Genomic DNA, 26,032 nt, shown 5'->3' with positions numbered 1-26,032 from the left:
CCAGAAGCTCTGACAACAACGAGCGTGCATCCGTGCACACACAATTCGAAAGCTCTCGCTTAATATAGTGACAATATTAAATATAACTGCAAGCAATAATGGCGGATTCCTCCAAACACTGCGAACCATTGAAAAATGTTTATTCTTGACAAATTGTAACTGTATAGAAAAATCAATGCTGCAGAATTACCAATGGGATACCAAATCTGAAATGCAATACCATCAAGATCCACAAGGGCCTTTATTTCAAGCCAAGAAGTGAAGGGAGGGGGCTTGGTGAGCCTATCCATTCCAGAAAGCCTATCTTTCTGCTTTAGGGCGTGGCCTGTAGCGCCACCTATGGGTAATGGTGGGCCATTTGTGGTGTGGTAGTTACTCTTGACCTATACTATCAATGTTTCAGGATTTTTATAACTCGTTACCATTGCATATAAAATCGGAAATGCAATACCAACAAGATCCACATGGGCTTTTGTTAAAGTGTTGTTGTTACTCTTGGCCTTTACTATCAATGTTTTAGGATTTGGATAACTTTTTACCATGGCAAACAAAATCGGAAATGCAATACCATCAAGATCCACAAGGCCTTTGCTAAAGACCAAGGAATGAGTGGGGGCTTGGTCGGCCCAAACTCTCCTGAAATGTTGCGTGTGCGTCTTACAAGCCCGCGCGTGTCAAGGGAAGGTTGAGTGTGTGACAATTTGGATCACGTGCGGAGAGGAGCAGGGGAGACATTCATTGAAAATTTGCCTAGAAATTAGCAAAACATGCATGTTTCAAATATTCACCAAAAATCGACCTTTCATCTTACAGTCAACTTTTTCACAGATTTGTGTAATAAACATTCTCAAGAGTCTTTATATGAACTTGTGATTGAATCAGAGTATCAGTTTTTGACTGGCTGATGTGTAAAGCATTATTTTAGCGTTAGCGATAAGTTCAATTTGCTTTATATCAATCATTTTTGGAGATATGAAGTTGCCTTTGCACATGGTAACATGTTGTAGTGTCTTCCACCGATATACCAAGTTTAGTGTTGATATCTCAAAGATTTACTGAGACATGACTTCACATCCTGTTTGGCGGCTTTTCTGATGAATTTGATTGGCTGTACCGGACAAACGGTTGTGAGGATCAAAATTATTTTCGATAACTTTTGTGAGACTTGGTCTGAAGATCATCTCTGTGTGCCAAATTTCACAAAAAGTTATCTAAGGGTTCTAGGGGCTGCCATTGACTTCCATGGTACTAGAATAATAATAAGACTAACAATAACAATAGGTTTCCTCCTGATGGAGGAATCCTAATAATAATAATAGTGGCGGAGAGAATCAAATACTCCAAAGTGTGGTTACATGTCACTAGGATAGATACAGACAACTCGCAGCCAAATGTACAACAAACTATTTTCATGCAAGGGCTGTATATTACTATACCAAAGTTGTTTTACATTAATTTGAATGGTGATGTTTCTGATGGAGACAACTAGCCTATCAACTACGCCTTGTCAATTAATTGGGTGAGACTTGAGAGCCCTATTTGAAACATTGCTGTTTCTTTCACTATGGATAATGTAGTACATTTTACATAAAAAATCATAAAGCAATGTTAATTCTGTTCTCAATTTGGTTTGTTTATATGAAAAAACACAACACAAAGTACCAATCAGAATACTGTTAAGTATCGGATCAATAAGCAGTATCGGTAACAGTAGTAATACCGTTAAAACCTTAATGATACCTATCCCTAGTTGAGATCTTGCTGCTGATGCCTACTTTAGCATAATTACATCAGTTTTCAACAAAAATCACTCTGTACACTTTGTGATCAGTGAACAATGTTGAAAAATCTCACCAGAAGCCGTTATTGGTTCTCTAAAGTCGCTATATTATGTGCTGATGCTTTTTCAATGATGTATGACTCGCACTGACTGGGGAATATCCCATCTCTCCGCTTACATAGCAAATGCACCGATTTATTTCCGTAAGAATGAGGCCTGAAACCGATCTGACAATATTGGAGTCCATGTGCTTTTTTCCTGCTTAGACTTGCATGGGTCATATCTGATCAGTGGTACATGGGAGGAAAATATTTGAATTGGGTCACTTGAACCATGTTGTGTAAATGCGGCCAGTGAAATCACTTACTTCATGTTTACATTTAATATATTTGGTTTGGTTTTCGCACTGTAATGAGAGTAATAATACTTTGTTAACATTTAGGAATGTGTATGTGTTAAGCACCATTTTATTAAAATGTGACTGAACAAAAAGTGAACAGCACATTGCAGGGCTTGTGGAAGAAATTTAGATTTCCTGTGTGCTTACATTATTCACTAATCAAGAGAACTAGTCATTGGATACTAGTTTGTATGTTCTCATGTAAGCTTGCTATTAAAAAGAGTAGATTGTGTATATGTGTCAGGGTTAATAGATGTTTGAGATCAGGAGAAAGTACTGGCTAAATGGTCCTTGTCATGACTACAAGGAGAGCTCCAACTATGAACTCTGTAGTTTGAGTGGTCATGTGTTGGGAGCTGTTAATCTCTTTCTCTGAGACTGTTGTAACGTCATTACTGCCTGACTGTCACTATCTATGTTTACATTCTTGTGCCCTATAAAAGATGGTCCTCTGTCCTTCAGAGCGGAGAGAGACTTGATTGAGACCTAAGCCTGGTGTTGTGTTGTCATTTATTGTCAGAGGTCTGGTTTTCTCTCCCAATCTGCAGATTGATAAATACTTATTAAAATCCAGAACTCAACTGAACTTAGTCACTCCGTTTATGAAGAGACGGACAAAACACTTTCTTCATCAGTATTCAACTGACTCCCAAATTAAGAAAGAACCATTACACCATATTTTGTAGATGCACGAGGAAGATATGGATAATATATGGGCATTTTAAGGACAGGATCAAACTAAACCCCAATTCACACCTATATAGGAAATATAGGAATCTAAATTGACACGGCCAAGTCAATGATGACTGACCAATGGTCTTGAAACCCTTAGCCAAAGACACTTTTTTTAACCTAAATTTATAAAAGACAAACAACACTGATCAACAATCTTCAGATGATCACTAGGTTAAGTGACTGCAATGCTGCTTGGACAAATCTACAAAGGAAGCAACCAAGTTGACATATATTTATTGACTTAAATCCAGTCCGTCCCACTGACTGGAGGTATTCTGTGATGAAATATGAAAGAGCTTTATGGACATCGTCATAAGCCTAGAACTCCAGGACTTCACCACAAGCCCTTTTGACCCTCAAATCAACACACCGGCAAACATTAAATACATATTGTCCGCTAGAAGCAAAAACCTTTTTTGTTTCCTTTCCTGCCGGACCATTCAAATATGGGAACTTTTGTTCCCATGGTTCCCGCCTTAATATCTTCGCTGTCCAATCACCGATTTTATTTCTGAAAACTGCAAGATACTCATGACAACTTAAGCTCAAAGTACATATCATTGGTTAAGGGGTTACTGGGAGGGGAAAAAAACTGTATCGTCAGCAACGGCAGCCATTGTTTTCCGAGGCGGAGCCAGAGCGGAGACCATGGGAGATTGCCTACAGTGTTAAGGTGCCAGTATGGTACTCCGACTCCGTTACGGATGGGCGGGCCGCCGGATAGGACGGATTAATTAGCATTTCTGTTGCCTTTATGGTTCTCCGAAGGCTGGGGGTGCTGAAAACAATTCACCGCCAGAACAGTAGGTGGAGAAGCTTTTTTTTGTCGAAAACACGTTACTTTGTTGCGTCTTTGTAAGTTAGAAATTGTCGTTGTTTATCTCCCACTTCTCATCACACGTGTGACACTCTTACCAGCTGTAACTAGTCAGACGATGAGTGCAGCAGGTGCAGTCACATAATATTATATTAAAGACAAACTCAAGGCCCGCCACGTCATTTTATGTGGCCCGCGGAAGATTAATGGGCTATTGAAATAAGTCTACGCTGCTTTACAGCGTGCATTGACCATAAACAACATCTCCATGCATTTCAATTGTGTTACTGCAAAGTGACGACATCCCGCCTCTAGAAAGCAGTGTATGCACATCAGTGTTAAACGCAAAGTTTAACTGGGTGAAGGCGAGCATGGTTTGAATGACAGCACTCCAATGCAGCCGGTTCTGCGAACGTACCCCATGTGCATTTTCAGCCAAGGTCCTGGGCATTCAACCCAAGTTAGTATCGCTCTCGAACTTGGTTAGAGTACTCAGCCAAGCTAGCATGTTTCTGCTTCCCTTATCGACAATTTGGAGCCAGCAATGATGAAGACATCACCTTCATTAGACAAGGTTTTACCTATTGGAAAACGGCAATGTTTATTTTACATAAAGCTCAAAAAGCTATTCTGCGTTCAGATGAAGGGCAAAACAAGTTTTGCTCTTGCGCTATGCACGCTTGCATTTTGTCACCAAACACTGAGAAAAATTAGCAAATTTATCCTCCAAGAAAAACAGCAGATTGTCCAAGAATTAAAAGGCGGACTTAAATTGCAGCATAATATGCCCTATGTTCACAAAAGCTACAACAAAAACAACATGTTTTTACATCGTTACTGACGTTACATCGTAGTTACAACTGGCCCTTTGACGGCAACCATGCTGATGTGGCCCTCGGTGAAAATGGGTTTGACACCCCTGCGATATAGACAAGACTCTGGTTTTGTGAATTTCTTTCTCCACCAAGTGTATAATCCAATGTGAAAAATGATAAACAAAAAGACTGATATAATTGGAAACAAAAAGATCCATACAAACTGTATGTACAGTCAAAACTACAATGTTCTACTCTAGGTCACTAAACTGTGGCAGTCAGTGCACAGACAACAAACTCACGTTTCTGAATTCGCTAGAGTAGAGCATAAACTAGCTCACAATAAAATTTCTCTCCAAGAAGTTCTCATCACAGACGTCTTTCAAAAAGACGACCTTACAGAAAACGCCTTTCTGTCGAAGTCGGAAATTATGTTGTTTGGAAATGATGTCGTAGCGGACCAATCACGGCCAAGGGGTATCCGTCGCGTACAGCACGGCACGACGGATCGACAGGAATTTAAACGGTGCACGGGAAAGGTCTCCGTCGGCCCCGCAGACGACGGAGAGGGCGTTTCAGGGCGTTCCAACTATGCGTAGGCCCTTCCCATGTGTCCGTAATCGTATAGTACGGAGTAGCATATAACGGCCTTTAGATTTACAGCTTCGAATTGAAATCGGAGACGATATCATGAGTAAAGACAAGTTTCTTAATATGTGTTGTCAAAATTGTCGATTAAAAGTCTAAACTTTTTCCTTACGAAGAAATTGTTTGTGGGAGTGAAGAAAGTCTTTTCAGGAAAGAATGACGTGTCCGGCTTGGCCGTTTGTGACAGGCAGCTATGACGGTAGTAGCACTGTTTAGCTTCGATTTGAGCAGATTTAAAAAAAAAAATGGAAAACCAACATTAACTAGCTAGATTATGTACACTGTAAGCTAAATGTACATGCCTTGTTTCGCCAATTCGGTCGATTGTGGAAGAAACTCAAAAGTTTTTTAGTTATCGAGAGGAGTATCCAGCCATAGCGCTAGCTACTTTTGGGGGAGGAGAATTCCGGTTTCCCCTATGTCTCCACTAGTCACTAGAATGGTCATAACTTTTAATCAAAATATGATATTTCTAATCTGTTTTCTGTTCTACATTGCCCACAGATTTGTGGATATTCCACATGCTCAAAGTTTTTCTCTATCTTGTAATTAAAATGGTTAAAAATTAAGTTGTCTGATGAGGGATGGTGGATGGAAAAGTTTTTTGTAATTTTTTTTGTAAAAAACCACCTTGATAAAATATGATTTGCCTTAAGTAATCATATATTTATTTACATCATAAAAATCCCCTAGTTCTCATCTTCAATATGGTGTAGTACAGTTATGGTACAGTTAAGGTGTATGATTTAATATGAAAATTCATAAAATATGAAAATTAATATGACTATCATATTTCAACAGCATATGGAATGTTCGGAATTTTGTCTCAGGCAGTAAAGGGTTAATATAGTTTTAATTTTCTAGCATATAACAAAAGTTAGTGTTGAAGAAGTCACTCAATATAATAAACCGCATGTTTAAGATTACTAAATACTCAGAATTTATTCTTGTTTATCGAATCTTCCAGTTGAGTTGTGGGCGCGACATGCATGATGTGATTTGATTTGCATTACGGTGCAGCCATTTTTTGGCTGTATTTGTCTGTACTAAATACAATCCCATCCCCCCTCCTAAACAAGTAGGCAGATTAGGTCTCAAGTCAAGTAACCTTAAATATGTTTCACAAGTAGTTGTGTCACCTTTCAACCATGCCTTATGCGTGTTCGCCGTACATTTTTGTCATACATTTGTTTTAGTCTACATTCACAGACTAAACAGAATGAATAGGCTAATCTCATTGTATTGTAGGTACAAAGGATCAATTTTTCTTTGTTTGACCTGGTAAACCGCAGATAGGCACTTTCAGGCTGTTTTCGGAAGATGGGGTTTACACCAACAACTTAACACATAACTTGGACTAGGGATGCTCCAATCCGAACCATATCGGCCGATATTCCCATTATCAGTTATGATCGGCGTTCTCAAAACGGCCCATCAAACATGGCCGATCAGATGACATACCAACTGCAAGAATTACCATCAGAGACGTTTCAATAAAACGTTAGATAGGCATTTCATGCCACCAATGGTAAGAAATTATTCTTTAACCTTTAGATACATGAGTTCTAAATATTTCCGACGCTTTCACCAGAGTTATTTTTCCAAAACGGAAGCTAGCTAGCTCTAGTTAGCTAGCAACCTAGCATAATACTCGTAGCAATGCTACTACCTGGTAGTGTTACTTGTTAGCCTCCTAATTGTAAATTTGAAGCCATACCATAGCGTTTGTCATTTTTTTTCTATCAGAAATAGTCGGTTGGAATTTTCCGAATCGCACACGTGCGACCTTACTCTGTGAGACCCGCATTCGGACGAAAACAGTCACGGACAGCCACTGCTTTTTGGAAGGCCAATAAAGACCGCTTTCCTGCTCTTGCACAAGCAGCACAAGTCTTCCTCTCCGCAATTTGTACAAGTGTAGATAGCGAACAACTTTTCAGCACAGCAGGACATATTTTAGGTAAGAAGAGGAACAGGTTGACTCCTAAAAATGCTGATATGCTTATATTTATCAAGGCAAATCTGCTAGTGATGCTGCTTAATCAGAAGTAAGGTTTGAATACTCTAGTATACCCTCTCCGAGTGAGTGAGTGAGTGCGTGAAGTGAGTGAAGTGAGAGAGTGAGTGAAGTATGTGAGAGTGAGTGAGACACTATACAGATAAATATACATGTTTTGTTTTTTTGTTTAATTGCTGACTTCCTGTGCACCTTTGATCTTTATTCTGTCTGTTATCTCCTACTAAATGCAGGCAAATTGACTTGAAACTGACTGACTTGAAACATTGGATATTTGGCTAAAGCCTGTTTATGTCGCAGTTAAGTTTGTATTATTTTTTTTCACAGGAAAGCTACTGTATAAGCTCCAAGTTCTCTTGAGAGCCTCTAGAGAGTGGAATGTTGCACATGTTTTTCTATTGTTGTGATTTTTATAATTTTATAATTTATTACACATTTTATAGTAAGCGAGAGAGCTTCAACACTGGAATATTGCACGTTCCCTGCAATAGAACGGATGGTTGTCAATTCATGATAACCTCTCGACTCGTAATTTAAATACTTAAAATACAATACCGATTTTTTTAAGAATAATTAATTTCATAAATAATGCTACACAAATGGAATGCTTCAATCGACACCGTGATCGGTATTATCGGATCGGTAGATACTGATTTCAGTGATCAGCACCAAAAAACCTGATAGGAACATCTCTAACTTGAACCATAATTGGGCCAGGTACAGTGCAATGTAGTCAGTGCAAACATACTGGGTGATAAAACACACATATCTAGGATTGACTGTGAATATTGTTTTCTTTTTCTTTTCTTCATTGCGGCCGGCGCTCAACGGTTCTAATGATAAACAGAAAACCTATCTTCTTCAACTATTTTCAGTTTCAATGTATGACATATAATTTGAAAGCTTACAATCTGCACTTTCACAATAAAACAACGTCCACTTTTGACTCTATGTGTCACATATTTCTCTTTTGTGACTCTGGCATTAAGTAAAATTTACATTTGTTGATGCTTGACTGCATGTAATCTACTTTTTCTTAGTTTTGTCAATAGACTCCTGTCCTATTTGTGCAAGTTAAGGCCCAATTCTGTTCCCCTCTTCACCATTCACTAAAACTCCTTATTTATTTTTAGTTCTTTAGTTTCTTTTGTCATCCAAACTCAAATTGTACCATTTTGTATTTATATATCATACCTTTCATTCCTTATTTGCTACCATCTCAGTGTCTGTGTGAGTCATTTCAACGTGTTTACATTCCATAATGTGAACATCACTGTTGTAGTCTTAACAAATAATTCATTCATTCAGAATATTACAAAAAAAATTGTTAATGTTTCTTTGGGGTAAGGTATTTAAAAAAGGGTAATAAAAATTAATGTGAATTATATGAAATGCTGAATGTAATATCAAGGTGGTTCCCTCTTAAATTGATTACATTCAGGGTTAACCTAATTTGCATTATTATTCATATTGCCACACCCCACTACAATTACATTTAATTAATTAATTAAATATATATCTATATATATTTAACACTAATGTTCAACATTTAATCTTTTTTGTTGTTGTTATTATTACATTTCTTTAACCTGTATATTGATTGATTTGACATGATCCATTGACCATGTTACATTGTGCATGGTGACGCAGACCCCAAAACTGCGGTTTTTCCCTACTCGCCCAAACTAGTTGGTGGAACTCGTTCTGGCATGGGACTCGGGCTGCGCGCCACGTCGTCCGTGATGTCACTCACGCAATCATCTGCAGGTGTGTTAATTGAAGGTGCCTTCACCTTTAGAGGACTTACATTTTCATATTCTTTGGTAGTGCTCTACGTATTATACTGATTTCAGGCACAGTCAAATACTAGGCATGCATTTTCATTTGATGTTGACCATAACCGCCATCCTATAATCGCTGTGAACAACAACTAATCAATTAAAATCGATTATTAAAAGCGTTGGCAACGAATTTCATAATCGATTCGTTGTGTCGAACGATAATTACGCCACTCAATATGTTGCGGAGATGTTTGAGTATAAAAAAAAAAAAAAGTTTAGTTGAGCGCGGAGCGGTGGTAGAGGAAAGGCCATCGGAGAGACGCTGTTGAGTAACGTTGTTCTGAAACACATGACGGAGGTAGAGAAATCAGTACAACCCAACTCATCCAAGGTGTGGGAGTATTTCACACTAAATACATCGAAACAGTGTGTTAATTGACCTAGGTGAAGTGAGTTTCATATTCAACATTTGTCTCACATTCGGAAGACGCTACTTTGCAGTATTGCGTTAGGGACCGGGTGAAAACAACCCATACCATTTTGAAAAATGTAGACTTCTATAATATTTTTATGAATATAAAACCTCAAACAGACACCAGAGTATCTTAATGTCTGGGATACTTCCACAGCCTTTACTTTTTCAATTAAGTTTCAAATAAAATGATAAAAATCACTAATCTTTGAAAACAGCTTAATCCTCGAAAATCTTAACTTTTTTCAAAATGGTGTAAAAAAAATCCTAAATATACACCAGATTATTCTAATAAAGTCTGGCCTATTTCCAAAACCTTTTAATTTTCAATAAAGTTTTAAACAAAACTCAAATAAATTGCTCATCTTGGAAAATAACATTAACGCTAATATTAATAACTTGTTTTTAATCGTGTGCCTGTTTGTGCACATTCTTAAGATCTTTTGCACTGTGAATTTGCACAGTCAGTTCTGTTTTTGAATAAAGGGTTGGAAATTAATGCTTTTTGTTTTTGTTTTTTATCCGATTCATCGATTAATCGATGAATTATGATTATATAATTTAAAATAATCGTTAGTTGCAACCCTAATAAAATCTATAATTCCTTCTGGCCATTTGTATCATGAGGTTCTTCTTATTCAGACCCTCCAGGAATTCGCAAAGTTGCGATTGCACCAAATCACACCACATCATTACCGCAATTTTTCTGCAAATTTGACCAATCATCGTCGTCTCCCACAACTCTCTCCGGTAGGGGTTCAATCCAGTGCTACGTCTGAACCCATTCATTGAACAAATGAAAGTTCATGAACTTGTTCATAATTTTGGTGAACGTGAACTGAACGTACTGTATTAGGCTACTGCCTGATGAAAGATACTGTGAACGAGTTCATTCTGGTGTCTGAACACTGTTTTTAATTTCATTACATTTACATTTAGTAATTTACATTTAGTCATTTAGTATATAAATAAGGTGCCAAATTTCTAGAGACTTCCAGGTGAAAAACACACCGTTAACAGTCCTGTATCGAGGGTTGCCCAACCAGTCAATTACTGTGTGTGCTTTCTTCTACTGTCTATGCCTGGCACGCGTGAGGGCGCCAAAGTTGCGTAGAGGCTGAGAGCGGTATTGCAGACAGATAAAGATTTCAATCTTTTTTGTAAAAAAAAAAAGGGAGATTCTTCCCGTCAATGCGAATCCTGGTTGAATAAAGATTAAAAATTGGATATGAAGATGAAATCTGACATAGTGTCAGCGTTAAACTATTAAAATAATTGCTGTCTGTGGTTCTATATGGGCTGGGGAAATAATTTAGAAACATTATAGCTCACAACATATTCAAAAAAAGAACTGAACTGGTAAATTTTTTGGAGCTGTTAGTTCAAAATCTTAGATTATGAACTATAAACTTAACCAAGTCATTTTAAAATGTGTGAACTATGAACTGAACTAGTTCATGTAAAAAAGTGAACTTGCCCAACACTGGTTAAATCTTTAACTGGCAAGTGGCATCGGAAGTACATGCCAGTGGCAGGAGGCGGGACATCCATTTCTCGATGGTTTTATTCAATAATGAATGTTCGTTTATTAATTACTTATTTTTCAACCAATAACTCAAGTACTCCTCCGGGTACTCCAGTTTCCCCCACCATCATAAAGACATGCATGAATGAATGAGTTAGAGTATGTGTGTGAATGAATGTTGGTAACGAATCTTGGTGGTGGTCGGAGGGGCCGTAGGCGCGGATTGGCAGCCACGCTTCCGTACCGCCACTGGTTTGATTGTGTCTGATTGATTGCTGGACTCTGTAAAGAGACTGAGTACCTTGAAAAGCGCTATATAAATCAAATGTATTTTATTATTAATAAAAATTACAAAGAGGGAAATTGGCAACTTTTTATCGCAACTTTCACTTGCTCCCGCAATTTCATCTCAACAAACACCTAAAAAACACAAAGACTTTCATCGCAACTTTTTGGAAAAGCTCCCGCAAAATCAGGAATTTTAGCCCGCAACTACCACAAAAAAGGCCCGCGAAATCCTGGGGGGACTGCTTATTGGTGCCGCTGGATAGACGACATTGAGATGAGCTTCTAGGTATATGATGGATTATTTTTTCCCCACTGCTAACAACATTGTGTACAGTACCATGTTTAACTCTCTAGTGCTCTCTCTATAGAGTCAAGGACACCAAACTAAAACATGACAACTTTCTTTTGTTAGAAAGGCAGTGATCACAGTTTTACCTGTTGAGTTCTCCAGAAATGGCTGCAAGTAAGGAGCTCTTCCCACATCCCACCGTTCCCACCACCACAACAAGGAAGCCCTGTTGGACACAAGGATTGAAAAGATCATATAATCTACAGTAAATATTTTGATTGATGGGTGAAGTCTATATACTGTACCTGATTCCTTATGGCAAACATGGTTTAATATTAGTTAGTGATAGCTAACCTTAAGTATACTGTAGTAACTAGCTCAATAGAATACTTCATAACCAAAACAGAGTGCAGGAGCAGAAAGTTAAAGATGCTGTAAAGCAAATTCCATGATTTGCTTTTCAGTACATTATATATGTGTGAAATGAGTTCCTGAAAGCATGTGCTAAGCGCGAAAACCTTGTCGCATTGAAATGTGGAGTTAGGTGGTTAACAGTTTCTATCCCGTTTTCAGCTCAGTTTTTGTATAGGCGGGGCAAAAACACATCTACATCACAGCGACCTATCTACGTCAGATCACAGACGGTTGCATTCTGTTACTCAGCTGGTACAATGCAAAGACAAAATAAATATAGCTGCAAGCAGCTATGTGGGTTCCTCCACAAAATGGCAAAATATTATAAAAATGTGCAATGCAGAAGCAAAACGACTTCATGTTTGGCCAACAACAATAGGCTGAATGGGGATTTGAACTCATGAACATAAGGTTACAAGTTAGTCTCTCTATCCTCTCTGCTATACACCAACTGTTGAGATTTTATGAATAGAAAGGGCAGAGTATTACCTTTGGACAGCTTTGGGACAAAGGTTAAGAAACTGTCTACATTTCAATGTCAAATTGCATGAAATTGCACATGGTACTACTTCAGAATGATGTTATTTAAAAGCCATTTAAGGTTTGAAAAACCATCAGTCAAAATGACATTTGATTGATTTACACAAAGATATTGAGGCAATGTGGACATTTACATAAATACAACCCTTTCAGCCATTTTGTATTGCATTTCTTATTCCATTTCACCCTATATAAAGACACATCTGCCCACACAAAACTTCCATCCATGCCTTTTCCCTCTCTCCCAGCACAGGTCATGCCAAGAGAGAAATGCTACAGCGGCCACATGAGGTTTAGGGGTAGTCCAAAAACGTGCCTCCCACAATTGACACATTTTCCCCAAGATGGCTGAAAACAGCAGATATTGTAACTCTTCTTGACTTGATCTCTTTCCAGAATCTCAGTCAATGCACAATTAACAATAGTCATGTAGGCAACCGGGCTAGGGCAAAGCTCATGTTCAGCTCCTTGCGAGAATAGCCTATGGCAATACAGCAGCCGACTCTCTGGTCCTATTAAAATACACAACATGCACAATCAGGGTGACCAACAAGATTATATTAACTGACAAACAATAACATTACAAACATATATTTCTAAACAGCTTTTCCTTAGAGATACATTTGAAAATGTATTTTAATCAAGGGAACATTGTAGGTGGACTGAACAATATCATACTCTTAAATGCTTTTGAAATATGTCCCATTGTGTGTACCTGTGTGAGACCTTTGCCATGGATGTGGTTTGCAGTCTGGAAAAGTATAGCTACCAAGGGGTTGCATATTGAACATCAGATATTTTGAGTAAATACTTCAACAAAAATATCAGTATAGGGAAAAACTTAATGGGGAAGTTAACGTTGACAACTCGTCAAGGAAAAGTACACCATAACATTTAGCCAATGCAAGACTTGCATGGAAGTCATGTCAAATTAAAAACTTTTCTTAACCTCAAGCTTGTGTGTTTTGTTGCTCTTCCTCTGGGTCTGTATTCAAAAAGCACTTAATCTTATCACTAGTTCTCCCAAATAGCAGTTAAAGTTCTTAACTAAGGTTTAGAGGTGATATTGTAACAAACTGGCCCAGCTGCAACCAACGCAACCACAACCCACAATTTCCCCAGAAGTGGTACCCTTTCTAACTAGACAAGGCTGTTCCTGCGAAACAGCAGTGAGAATGCTGAAAACCTGAAATATACCTGAAATATAGCTATACCTGGGGATAGCTGACCATGCTAAAAAAGCTGAAAATATTGAAAATTTAGTAGAAAGGTAAAAGCTGAATGTATTGTGAACATTTTAAAGGTTGAATGGTGTCTCTATCCAAAAGTATGCTGAAGTAGTTAAGTTTGAAAGAGGAGGACTGAAAGTATGCTGAAGTAGTTAAGTTTGGAAGAGAAGGAAGCTTTTTTAATGATTTGAGAGGATTTACCATTACATTAACGTTAACATTTTTTTAAGTATAAAAGGGAGAAATACCAAAACACAGAGCACACATCTCCTGAAGGATTTTTTTTTTTCCGAAGGTTTTTTTTTTAAAGATTTTTTTATTTTTATTGCTGAAAATACAGAAATGAGAAAATACCCGCAAGCTGAAAGCTGAAATGAATTTCACAAATGTGTGAGTCACACAAAAGAGGCAGTGTGGAAGCTGAACTGCATGATCTAACAAAGCTAAGAGCTTAAATAGCCTACAATGCGGGAGAAGCTGAAAGCTGAACTGTTAAACAGGAGAAGTAGGCTAGCTAGTCGTAATAAGAATATTATCGTTTTAACTGCTGAAATGATAGCCATACCATTGAGTGCATTTACTTGGCTTTCTTAGTAGAATTCAAACATACAGCAGTAGGGCCAATACAAGAAGACACGGCGACACTGTTGCAGAAGGATGATGGTGCAAGTTTCGTGCGTGGAGCATACAACGATTAATAAAAAAGAATCATGTAGACGTGTTTATTGAGTAATCGCATAAATAAGCGCAGCTAGTTCTGGCAGGGCAATCGGGCAGCGCACGCCAGTCAGTGATCGGGGACGTAAGGCGTCTTACTCCACCTTCCTTACTCCACCCACTACCACACCCATGTTAGCAGCGCATATCCATTGGGCCACGTCCGATAAGGCTATAAAAGACGCGCGGATATGCACACTCACCCCGGTTGTTGTATGATCAGTGCTGCTGCCACCCTCCACCGTCCCCTTCTCCCCCTATTGCTCCCTGCATCATATGACATGTATGTATGTGTTGTATCGAGGAGGCAGGGAGTGCTTCCCTTAAGGCCGTTATATGCTACTCCGTACTAAACGATTACGGACACATGGGAAGGGCCTACGCATAGTTGGAACGCCCTGAAACGCCCTCTCCGTCGTCTGCGGGGCCGACGGAGACCTTTCCCGTGCACCGTTTAAATTCCTGTCGATCCGTCGTGCCGTGCTGTACGCGACGGATACCCCTTGGCCGTGATTGGTCCGCTACGACATCATTTCCAAACGACATCATTTCCGACTTCGACAGAAAGGCGTTTTCTCTAAGGTCGTCTTTTTGAAAGACGTCTGTGATGAGAACTTCTTGGAGAGAAATTTTATTGTGAGCTAGTTTATGCTCTACTCTAGCGAATTCAGAAACGTGAGTTTGTTGTCTGTGCACTGACTGCCACAGTTTAGTGACCTAGAGTAGTACATTGTAGTTTTGACTGTAGCCTATATACAGTTTGTATGGATCTTTTTGTTTCCAATTATATCAGTCTTTTTGTTTATCATTTTTCACATTGGATTATACACTTGGTGGAGAAATGAATTCACAAAACCAGAGCCTTGTCTATATCGCAGGGGTGTCAAACCCATTTTCACCGAGGGCCACATCAGCATGGTTGTCGTCAGGGCCAGGGCCAGTTGTAACTACGATGTAACGTCAGTAACGATGTAAAAACATGGTGTTTTTGTTGTAGCTTTTGTGAACATAGGGCATATTATGCTGCAATTTAAGTCCGCCTTTTAATTCTTGGACAATCTGCTGTTTTTCTTGGAGGATACATTTGCAAATTTTTCTCAGTGTTTGGTGACAAAATGCAAGCGCGCATAGCGCAAGAGCAAAACTTGTTTTGCCCTTCATCTGAATGCAGAATAGCTTTTTGAGCTTTATGTAAAATAAACATTGCCGTTTTCCAATAGCCTAGGTAAAACCTTGTCTAATGAAGGTGATGTCTTCATCATTGCTGGCTCCAAATTGTCGATAAGGGAAGCAGAAACATGCTAGCTTGGCTGAGTACTCTAACCAAGTTCGAGAGCGATACCAACTTGGGTTGAATGCCCGAGGACCTTGGCTGAAAATGCACATGGGGTACGTTCGCAGAACCGGCTGCATTGGAGTGCTGTCATTCAAACCATGCTCGCCTTCACCCAGTTAAACTTTGCGTTTAACACTGATGTGCATACACTGCTTTCTAGAGGCGGGATGTCGTCACTTTGCCGTAACACAATTGAAATGCATGGTGAGAGATGTCGTTTATGGTCAATGCACGCTGTAAAGCAGCGTAGACTTATTTCAATAGCCCATTAATCTTCCGCGGGCCACATAAAATGACGCGGCAGGCCTTGAGTTTGTCTTTAATATAATATTATGTGACTGCACCTGCTGCACTCATCGTCTGACTAGTGACAGCTGGTAAGAGTGTCACATGTGTGATGAGAGGTGGGAGATAAACAACGACGATTTCTAACTTACAAAGACACAACAAAGCAACGTGTTTTCGACAAAAAAAAGCTTCTCCACCTACTGTTCTGGCGGTGAATTGTTTTCAGCACCCCCAGCCTTCGGAGAACCATAAAGGCAACAGAAATCCGTAACGGAGTCGGAGTACCATACTGGCACCTTTAGATCATCCACTCCGCCAAAGTTAAATCTACATGTCACGTCATGTAACAATAAATGCTCAAATCTAATACGTGATTGTCTTGACTGAACTAATTACACATGTTAACGGAGTAATTGTATTATTGGCATAAACCGACAATTGCTAGTAATCGGGTTTGATGAATGATGAACTTTACAGTATTGGTTCGTCGAGAATAACTTAAATGTGCCTAGCATCCACACCTCAAACAAGTTAACCTAGACGCAAAACTATATATCCAATCCAAAAAATAAGGATATTTTCCGAGACCCAAGATTCTGCCGAAGCCACTGATATCCTTTATGTGTCTGTGCGGTCAGAAATACAACTCTTTTTGCAGTTTCCAAAATGTTACCCAATTGACCGTTCCAGAAACTCCTCCCTAGAACGGCCCTCGTCCAATTGTACCTTAGCAACCGCTACTAAGAGAGGAAGGTCCGTCAAGCTTTGACTCAGAAGCAACATGGTTAAACGGTGTGCCTAGTATGGGACGTGTTGATCTGACACTAGATTTCCCAAAAGTTTAGAGGGAGTTGTGGTATTTTTTCCATTTACAAAGCCGAAGACTCAAGAGGGAAGGTGCCGGCGGTGGATAAAACTGTGTGGGAGACCCCACTCCCAACTTAATTTAGAGAAAAAATGAAACCAGAGATGTCCTTTATATGTCTCTATGGTCAGAAATACGACTCTACCTGCAGTTTCCAAAACGTTACCCAATTGACCGCTCCCCAGGCCACGCCCCCTCAATAAAAATCAAGAAGGAGCTACATTTTTTATTTGCACAAAAACCTTAATTCTTTAAAAAGTATAAAAGTGAGAAAATACCAGAAGTCATAGCCATCATCTCCTGAAGGAGCTGAACGTTTTGATACAAAAATTGTGGGAATCGGTGAAAGTATGCAGGACTAGTTAAAGGCCAAAAAACGGCGGAAGAACTGAGAAGTTGAAAAGCAATAGTGCAAAGCAATACTTAACAGCATTCTCACAACTAGAACATGCATTTCCTGCTGAAAATGTGTTGGAATGCTGAAATCTGATTTTTTTTTTTCAAATGGCTGAAAATACAGAAATGAGAAAATACCCTCAAACTGAAATTAATTTAACAAATGTATGACTTACTCAAAAGAGGGAGTGTGGAAGCTGAACTGCATCATCTAACGAAGCTCAGTGCTTAAAAACTATGCGGGAGAATACGTTTGAACGTTGTGAAGCAATCAAAGAAATAGTTTAATTTCAAGAGGCAGTGTGGAAGCTGAACTGCATCAACAAAGCTATAAGAGCTTAAATTGCCTACAATGCGGGAGAATGCTGAAAGTTGAACTGTTAAACAGAAGAAGTTGGCTATAGTTGTAACGAGAATATTATAGTTTTAACAGCTGAAATTATAGTTGGGTTAGTAATATCAGTAGCAGATGTAGCCTATCATTGAGTGCGTTTACTCGTCTTTACTTGTAGGATTCAATGTTTTGATTGAATGAAACATACAGCAGCAGTACGGCTGATACGGGAAGACACAATGACACTTTGCTGCAGAAGAATGATGGTGCACGTTTTGTCCGTGGACCATACAACGATTAATAAAAAGAATCATGTAGACTTGTTTGAGTAATCGCATAACTAATTACACATGTAAACGGAGTAATCGTATTATTGGCATAAAGTGACAATTGCTATCGGGTTTTTCATGGTCAAGAGAACGCACTCAGTGGCGTAGTAGAAGAAAACAGTAGCATTAGCATAGTAGTTAGCAAAAGAGATATTAGCAGCATCTTCAGAATTAGTAGTTGTAGTGTGGCATAATATATAGCAGTATCAGTAGTGGTAGTAGTTGTGTATGGAGGATTATAGGGGCCAAAACTAAATAAATAAATATTATAACACAAAGCTTAAATAAATGACTAATTATATAATGTAATGCCTAATTGACAGAAAAAATATATAAATTACTAATTAAATGAGACACCAAATATATAAATGTTACATGTATTTGTGTGTATATATATATATATATATATATATTAGTGCTGTCAGTTTAACGCGCTATTAACGGCGTTAACGCAAACCCAAATTAACGGCGTCAATTATTTTATCGCGCGATTAACGCTCTTTTTGGCCTAGCAAACTTTGTAGTTTTTTTCACATGCTGTTGCAACAACTACCGACGTTAGAAAAACTACAACACCACACCGGATCTAGCTAGACCGGAAACAAAACAACAGGCACGCCAAACACTCGTTTGGCTTGCGAGCTGGCTAAAGAGTAGTAGCAGAGCCCGTTTACGGATATTAGACATTCTCTGGTAGTAGGCTAACGTTACGTTTTGAGTGGATGACGAGCGCGAGATGCCGAAATGGTTGCCAATAAGATTCTGAATGGAAAGTTTGCTTTTAAAAAGTTGCCAAATGGTTCTATTGACAAGACCAGTGATCTGTGTGTTTTGTCGTTGTAAACTGAGCTATCATCGCAGCACGTCCAGTCTGAAATACCACTTGATGGCCAAGCACACAGCTGATGCGAATTCTCTGCCCCCTCGTCAAAGCCAGGCGATTGCAATGTTGTTTTCAATAAAAAAAATATTTGCACAAAGCAATCCGAACCACTTTTCTATGTTGATAAGAGCATTAAAATTTGAAAAAAGATTGGGACAAAAAGAGATCAGGGACATTTAGAATAGATAAAAATGTGCGATTAATTGTGATTAATCGCGAGTTAACTAGACATTAATGCGATTAATCGCGATTAAATATTTTAATCGTTTGACAGCACTAATATATATATATATATATTTACGTTTTAATGTGTTCACATTTATTTATACTTACATTTATTTATTTATTTATACTTACATTTATTTATTTATACTTACATTTATCCACGGTGTAACTTTCTGCAGCAAAATAAATCCGTTGTCCCCGTCACCAAGTCAGGGGGCGGGTTAAAGCCTCTGATTGGTGAATGAACAGTATTACACACCAGGCAGACTCCACCAGTCGATCAAGCTCTCTTCAATCTAGAGGAATCTATCGCCTCACTCTACAGCTGCTAGGGGTGTGCGACACTGCAAGATGTGGTATAGATCCGATACCAAGGAGTAAATACAGGACCAGTATTGCCAATACCGATACTTTTGGCTTAGAAAAGCAGTTTATCTACTTTCGTAAAGATTTACACTTTCGTGTCGGGGAAAGCAATGCCTCATAAATGATTAAGTGAATGCATCATCAATATGAATATTTGAATGAACATTTAAAATGTTTCCTTTAATTAATTGTTCATGATTGTGATCATAATAAAACATAGGACAACGATTTTTCTCTAAAATACTGTTAATGTGTGCCGCTGAGTCGTGTTACTGCACGTACACGGCAACAACTCAGCCTAGCAGGGGAGGGGCAAAGTGAGTTTGAGCGAAGTTAGACGGTGTTTGCACAACCACTAGCCTATGATGTAACGGGAGTTGTGTACTCAGTGTGGAATGAAACTTAAGTATCTATCTTATCACGCTATCAATCAGGCTATTGATACCAACGTTGGTATAGTTGCCGGGTTCCCCAACCCGGCCACTGTCGGTCTTGAGATCGATTTGCCCACCCCTATGCTGTATCATCTCACTGAGGATCGTGAACACATTTTCATTGATGTCTGTTTCAGTTAGGGCCAATATCATTCCTATAATTTCAGCGAAGCTCTCAATATGATGTAAAAAAAGAAGTGAATTGGCAGGTACCTCCATCTCTTCAGCTACCGCCCACATTTCAACCACTGTAGCATTCAATATTTCATTCATTGAACACGCACAAGGTGCTGCCATCTTGGAATAGGCAAAAGCAGTCGATTCAAGTTGAACCACCAATCAGAGGCTTGAACCCGCCCCCTGACTTGGTGACGTGGGACGACGGATTTATTTTGCTGCAGCAAGTTACACCGTGGATAAATGTAAGTATAAATAAATAAATGTAAGTATAAATAAATAAATGTAAGTATAAATAAATAAATGTGAACACATTAACGTATATATATATATATATATATATACATACACACACACACACACAAATACATATAACATTTATATATTTAGTGTCTCATTTAATTAGTAATTTATATATTTTGTCTGTCAATTAGGCATTACATTATATAATTAGTCATTTATTTAAGCTTTGTGTTATAATATTTATTTATTTAGTTTTGGCCCCTATAATCCCCCATAGTTGTGTTGTGGTGCTCTTAATCTTTTAATGAGACGAGTTGACTGAATCGCTTGTCTTGTGTCTCCACTAATCAGCTAATACCAATCACCTGTGTAAGAGACTGGCGCTTGTTTGTGTGGTTGCCACGGTGATGGTGCAGCTATGGCTGCTAATGCGCTGAAGGCAGAGACTACCAGAAATTTAGAAAGAATCCACACCTCAAACAAGTTAACGTAGATGCAAAACTATACGTCCAATACAAAAAATAAAGATATTTTCCGAGACCCAAGACTCTGCCGAAACCAGAGATGTCCTTTATATGGCTGTGCGTTCAGAAATACGACTATAACGGCAGTTTATAAATCTTGTTATTTTTTGTTTTCTGTGACGAATTTGTCACCACATTTGCATTGGACTCTATGGGGCGAGAGTTGGACTTTGTCTCGCTTTCGTGGGGCTCTGAACAAATGTGTAAGTCTTTTGGATTCCACAGACTGTCTACAACCAGCACAAAATTAGCTATCTATTGATCCAAAAACGAAGCATGAAGAGCGAAAATTGTGGCAATGCTGGCAAACTAGAAATATGTTTTCAACGACACCCGAAGCTTCCCTCTGCTCTAAGCGATTCAGTCTGCACTCTGGGCTTTCTCGTAAACACCCATGTAAATCTCAGAAACGGTTTGAAAAAGTCATGAAACGTAATCAGTGATATTGAAAAAAGTTGAATAGATATCAAAAAGCTGAATTTAAAAAAAATTGTTTATGGTTTTGTCAACGTTTTAAAGTTTAAATGGTGGCTCTAGCTGAAAGATTGAGGAAGAAAAAGGATTTGGAAGTTGAAGAAGTTTTAAGAAGTTTGAGAGGATTTGAAAGAAAACTCCACTGGAAACCCATGTTAAAAATAGTATGAATATTGATTTATATTAATTAAAGCATAAGAGGTACAAAGCTGAAAAGTCATAGCAGTCATAGCCTGAAACTGCTGAATTTTTTGATAGCTGAACGGTTTTAATAGCTGAAGATTTGAAGGCGCTGAAAGGTGCCGCGGAAGAAATAGAATAAGAAGAAGTTGAATAAAGATTCAAAGAACAATACTTGGAATGCTGAAGCAGCATTCCAACAATTATTAGGGTTCCTCCAGTAGGAGGAAATTGTTTTTGTTAGTATACTTCTTCTTCTTATCAGGGTTCCTCCGGTAAGTGGAGCCCAATAGCTCAAAAAGTCCTGCACCCTATTTTTTCCAATTTGGCCCAATGATACAACAGGTCACTCATTACTCCCAGACGGCTAGTGGCCCATGTGCGCCCATAGGTGGCGCTATAAAACACGCCCAAAGTCTACGTGATTTCCCCAGCGCCCCATTACTCCAAAATGCCTGAAAATGGGTATGCATGCCTTATTTCTCATGGGGAAAAAAAAGCCTCAAGGACCCATATTGTCAGACTTATGAATGTTCTTGTACTGTCCAAATTTGGTACAACCTTCAAAACCCTTCTCCTCATGAACCACAGATCCAATCGACGTGACATTTGTTCCAGATGTGTAGAATACATGTTTTTATAAAGGGTAAAATTGAATAAGAAATGCTATACAAAATGGCTGAAAGAAATGCATTTATGTAAATGTCCACATTGCCTCAATATCTTTGTGTTAATAAATCAAATTTAATTTTGACTGATTGTTTTTCAAACCTAATAGGGTTCAAGACGACATCACTCTGAAGTACCATAAACAATTCCACCTTGGTGAATTACTCCACAGCGCGCACTCCAAATTCTCACAGACTCATCCTGCCCCTTGACACTAGGGTGACCACCTGTCCCGCTTTGCGTTGTGTCACACATCATTTGCACCCCTTGTCGCGCACGTCGCATATTGAAAATGCTGTGCGATACAGCGCAAAGAGGAACAGGTAGTCAACCTACTTGACACATGCTGGAGCTTGTCGAGACGCACACACATCCTTTCTGGAAATGGTGTGCTGACCAAGCCCCCACCCTTGGTCTTTAGCTCCTGTTTCATTTCGCTTCCAATCGCAGCTCGCCGTTACAAATATAAATTATTTTTCGGCGGCCATAGTTGTTTTCAACTGGAATTGCCTGATAGCCGGTTTGGAGGCAGCCACGTTCAGTAAGTCCTATTTTTACACATTTTAAGCTAGAATCAATGATTGCGTTAGTGAAAGTACACTACTCTTGAATTATGGTGACGGTTTGAGCACTTTGAGACCTTTAGATCATGAGTTTGAAGTGACGGAAAACCAAACTCGAAAAGTAGCTAGCTTTTTTCCCTCTGTGTAATTAGTGAATCATGTAGCAGCTCGGCGCATTCATCAAAAAGATAGAGGAGGGCAGCTTTTAGGAGAACAAGCGATTTTCCACAGACCTGTCGGCTCAGAATTTTGATTTGGCTCGTGAAAGTCTTTGTTATAAGCCTATGCGCCAGGGAGACCGCACAGGCTTAGACGGCATCCATGTTTTGGTCGCGTCATGTTCATAAGTTCACCATTTTACAGTTCGGTCGACACCAAAAATGTCGAGTAGGGCAGCCTTTAGGAGATGTGGGAATTGTGCTTTTAACCAGATGCTCCGATTATTTTTGTAATTTGTTGAAAACTTGCAAGTGGAGTGAGACTGCGTCCCGGGGGTACATTGTTTTGACTTAGCCTCATAGACAGACTCGGCTCGCTCACTGGCAGTGTGTAAACAATATTGTCTTTCACTCAGTTCAACTCCTAAAACGTCAGGAAGGGCCTTTGTCTCTGCTCCCACAAACAAGCCTATTTCATTCGTCATTTGCCTGAGAAATGCGTTAGCCAGGTTAGTTTCACTCGGTCAGCCTATTTAAAAGGTCTCTGACAGTCAGAATCACTGTTTACAGGCAAAGGTCGAGCTGGTCTTTGGTCAGATGTGTATATATTGACCAGTTTAGAGCTAAATACTCTTGCCAGAGCCTGGAATAGAGCCAAATGTTTTGAGTGACTTTGCATGGCCGGGTCTCCATCAGGTCAACACATGTCACACAGGAGACCTGTCACACAGGTCTCCACAGGTCAACACAGCTTCTTAGGAATGTTCTAAGAGCGCGCTCTAGAACGCTCCTAAGAAGCTCTTAGCGTTAAGAGCTTCTTAACGAATCTGGGAAACCTGGCCAATATTATTTTGACAGATAGTTTTTCAAACCTTATTGGCTTTGAGATTAGATCATTCTGAAGTAGTACCATGTGCAATTTCATACAATTTGACATTGAAATGTAGACAGTTTCTTATCCTTTTTCCCAAAGCTGACCATAGGTAATACTCTGCCCTTTCTATTCATAAAATCTCAACAGTTGGTGTGTAGCAGAGAGGATAGAGAGACTAACTTGTAACCTTTTGCTCATGAGTACAAATCCCCATTCAGCCTATTGTTGTTGGCCAAACATGAAGTTGTTTTGCTTCCACATTGTGCATTTTTTTAATATTTTGCCATTTTGCGGAGGAACCCGCATTGCTGCTTGCAGCTATATTTAGGGGCCAAGCAGCAGCGAAGCTGCTGTGGCACCTATTGTAATTGTTAGTTTTATTAGGATTCCTCCGTAAGGAGGAAACCTATTGTTATTGGTGGTTTTATTATTAGGATTCCTCCGTAAGGAGGAAACCTATTGTTATTGGTGGTTTTATTATTTGTAATTCTTGTACCATGGGAGTCAATGGCAGCCCCTAGACCCCATCGACAACTTTTTGTGAAATTTGGCACACTCATTAAGGACAGTTTCTTCTATACCTACACCAAGTTTCATGTCTCCCATTAGACCACTCTAGTGCCACCAATGGGTCAAAGTTGGACTTGTGTTTACACACGCAACTTTTGAACCGTATGACTAATTTTCAAAAATGAGGTACCATTGGATTCCCTGGATCAAGCCGAGTTCAACGCACACCATGGCGTTAATTTCCGGTTATATAGATTTCCCGCCATTTCCGGTTTTATCAAAAACCTTTGAAAGCCTACTCCTCCTACAATTTTTGTCATATCTTCTTCAAAATCACCAGAGATGATCTTCAAACCAAGCCTCACAAAAGTTATCAAAGGAATTTTGATCCTCATAACCGTCTGTCCGGTACAGCCAATCAAATTCATCAGAAAAGCCGCCAAACAGGATGTGAAGTCATGTCTCAGCAAATCTTTGAGATATCAACACTAAACTTGGTAGATCGGAGGAAGACACTACAACATATTACCATGTGCAAAGGCAAATTCATATCTCTAAAAATGATTGATATAAATCAAATTGAACTTATCGCTAACGCTAAAATAATGCTTTGCACATCAGCCAGTCAAAAACTGATACTCTGATTCAATCACAAGTTCATATGAAGACTCTTGAGAATGTTCATAACACAAATCTGTGAAAAAGTTGACTGTAAGATGAAAGGTCGATTTTTGGTGAATATTTGAAACATGCTTGCTTGGCTAATTTCTAGGCAAATTTCCAATGAATGTCTCCCCTGCTCCTCCCCGCGCGTGCTCCAAAATCTCACACACACTCAGCCTTCCCTTGACACACGCGCGGCCAAGACGCACACGCAACATTTCAGGAGAGTGTGGGCTGACCAAGCCCCCACTCATTCCTTGGTCTTTAGCAAAGGCCCATGTGGCTCTTGATGGTATTGCATTTCCGATTTTGTATGCAATGGTAAAAAGGTCTCAAATCCTGAAACATTGATAGTATAGACCAAGAGTAAATACCACACCTCAAATGGCCCACCATTACCCATAGGTGGCGCTATAGGCCACGCCCAAAAGCACAAAGATACAAGGCTTTCTGGAATGGATAGGTTCACCAAGCCCCCTCCCTTCACGTATTGGCTTGAAAAAAGGCCCATGTGGATCTTGATGGTATTGCATTTCCGATTTTGTATGCAATGGTAAAAAGGTCTCAAAATCCTGAAACATTGATAGTATAGGCCAAGAGTAACTACCACACCACAAATGGCCCACCATTACCCATAGGTGGCGCTACAGGCCACGCCTTAATGCATAAAGATACAAGGCTTTCTGGAATGGATAAGCTCACCAAGCCCCCTTCCTTCACTTACTGGCTTGAAATAAAGGCCCTTGTGGATCTTGATGGTATTGCATTTCAGATTTGGTATGCCGTTGGTAATTCTGCAGCATACATTTTTCTATACAGTTACAATTTGTCAAAAATAAACATTTTTCAATGGTTCGCAGTGTTTGGAGGAATCCGCCATTACTGCTTGCAGTTATATTTTGTAATTCTTGTACCATGGGAGTCAATGGCAGCCCCTAGACCCCATCGACAACTTTTTGTGAAATTTGGCACACTCATTAAGGACAGTTTCTTCTATACCTACACCAAGTTTCATGTCTCCCATTAGACCACTCTAGCGCCACCAATGGGTCAAAGTTGGACTTGTGTTTACAC

The 26,032-nt window shown here is 39.2% G+C and overlaps 1 protein-coding gene across 5 annotated transcripts in view; it reads right to left on the bottom strand.

Annotated features, from left to right (window-relative positions):
• Positions 1-26,032, bottom strand: part of abcc10 (ATP-binding cassette, sub-family C (CFTR/MRP), member 10) — a 125,699-nt gene that overhangs the window by 43,228 nt on the left and 56,439 nt on the right. For all 5 annotated transcript variants that reach the window (XM_084685740.1, XM_084685742.1, XM_084685741.1 and 2 more), the window contains exon 7: positions 11,714-11,793. In XM_084685740.1, the coding sequence (XP_084541866.1) occupies positions 11,714-11,793 (80 nt within the window). The remainder of the gene's footprint in view (positions 1-11,713; positions 11,794-26,032) is intronic.

The sequence above is a fragment of the Hypomesus nipponensis genome, chromosome 21 (genome assembly GCF_054491055.1).
Source record: "Hypomesus nipponensis isolate SF chromosome 21, ASM5449105v1, whole genome shotgun sequence".
NCBI lineage: Eukaryota > Metazoa > Chordata > Actinopteri > Osmeriformes > Osmeridae > Hypomesus > Hypomesus nipponensis.
The sequence above is the reverse complement of the archived record's forward strand: the minus strand, read 5'-3'. Positions and strand labels throughout refer to the sequence as shown.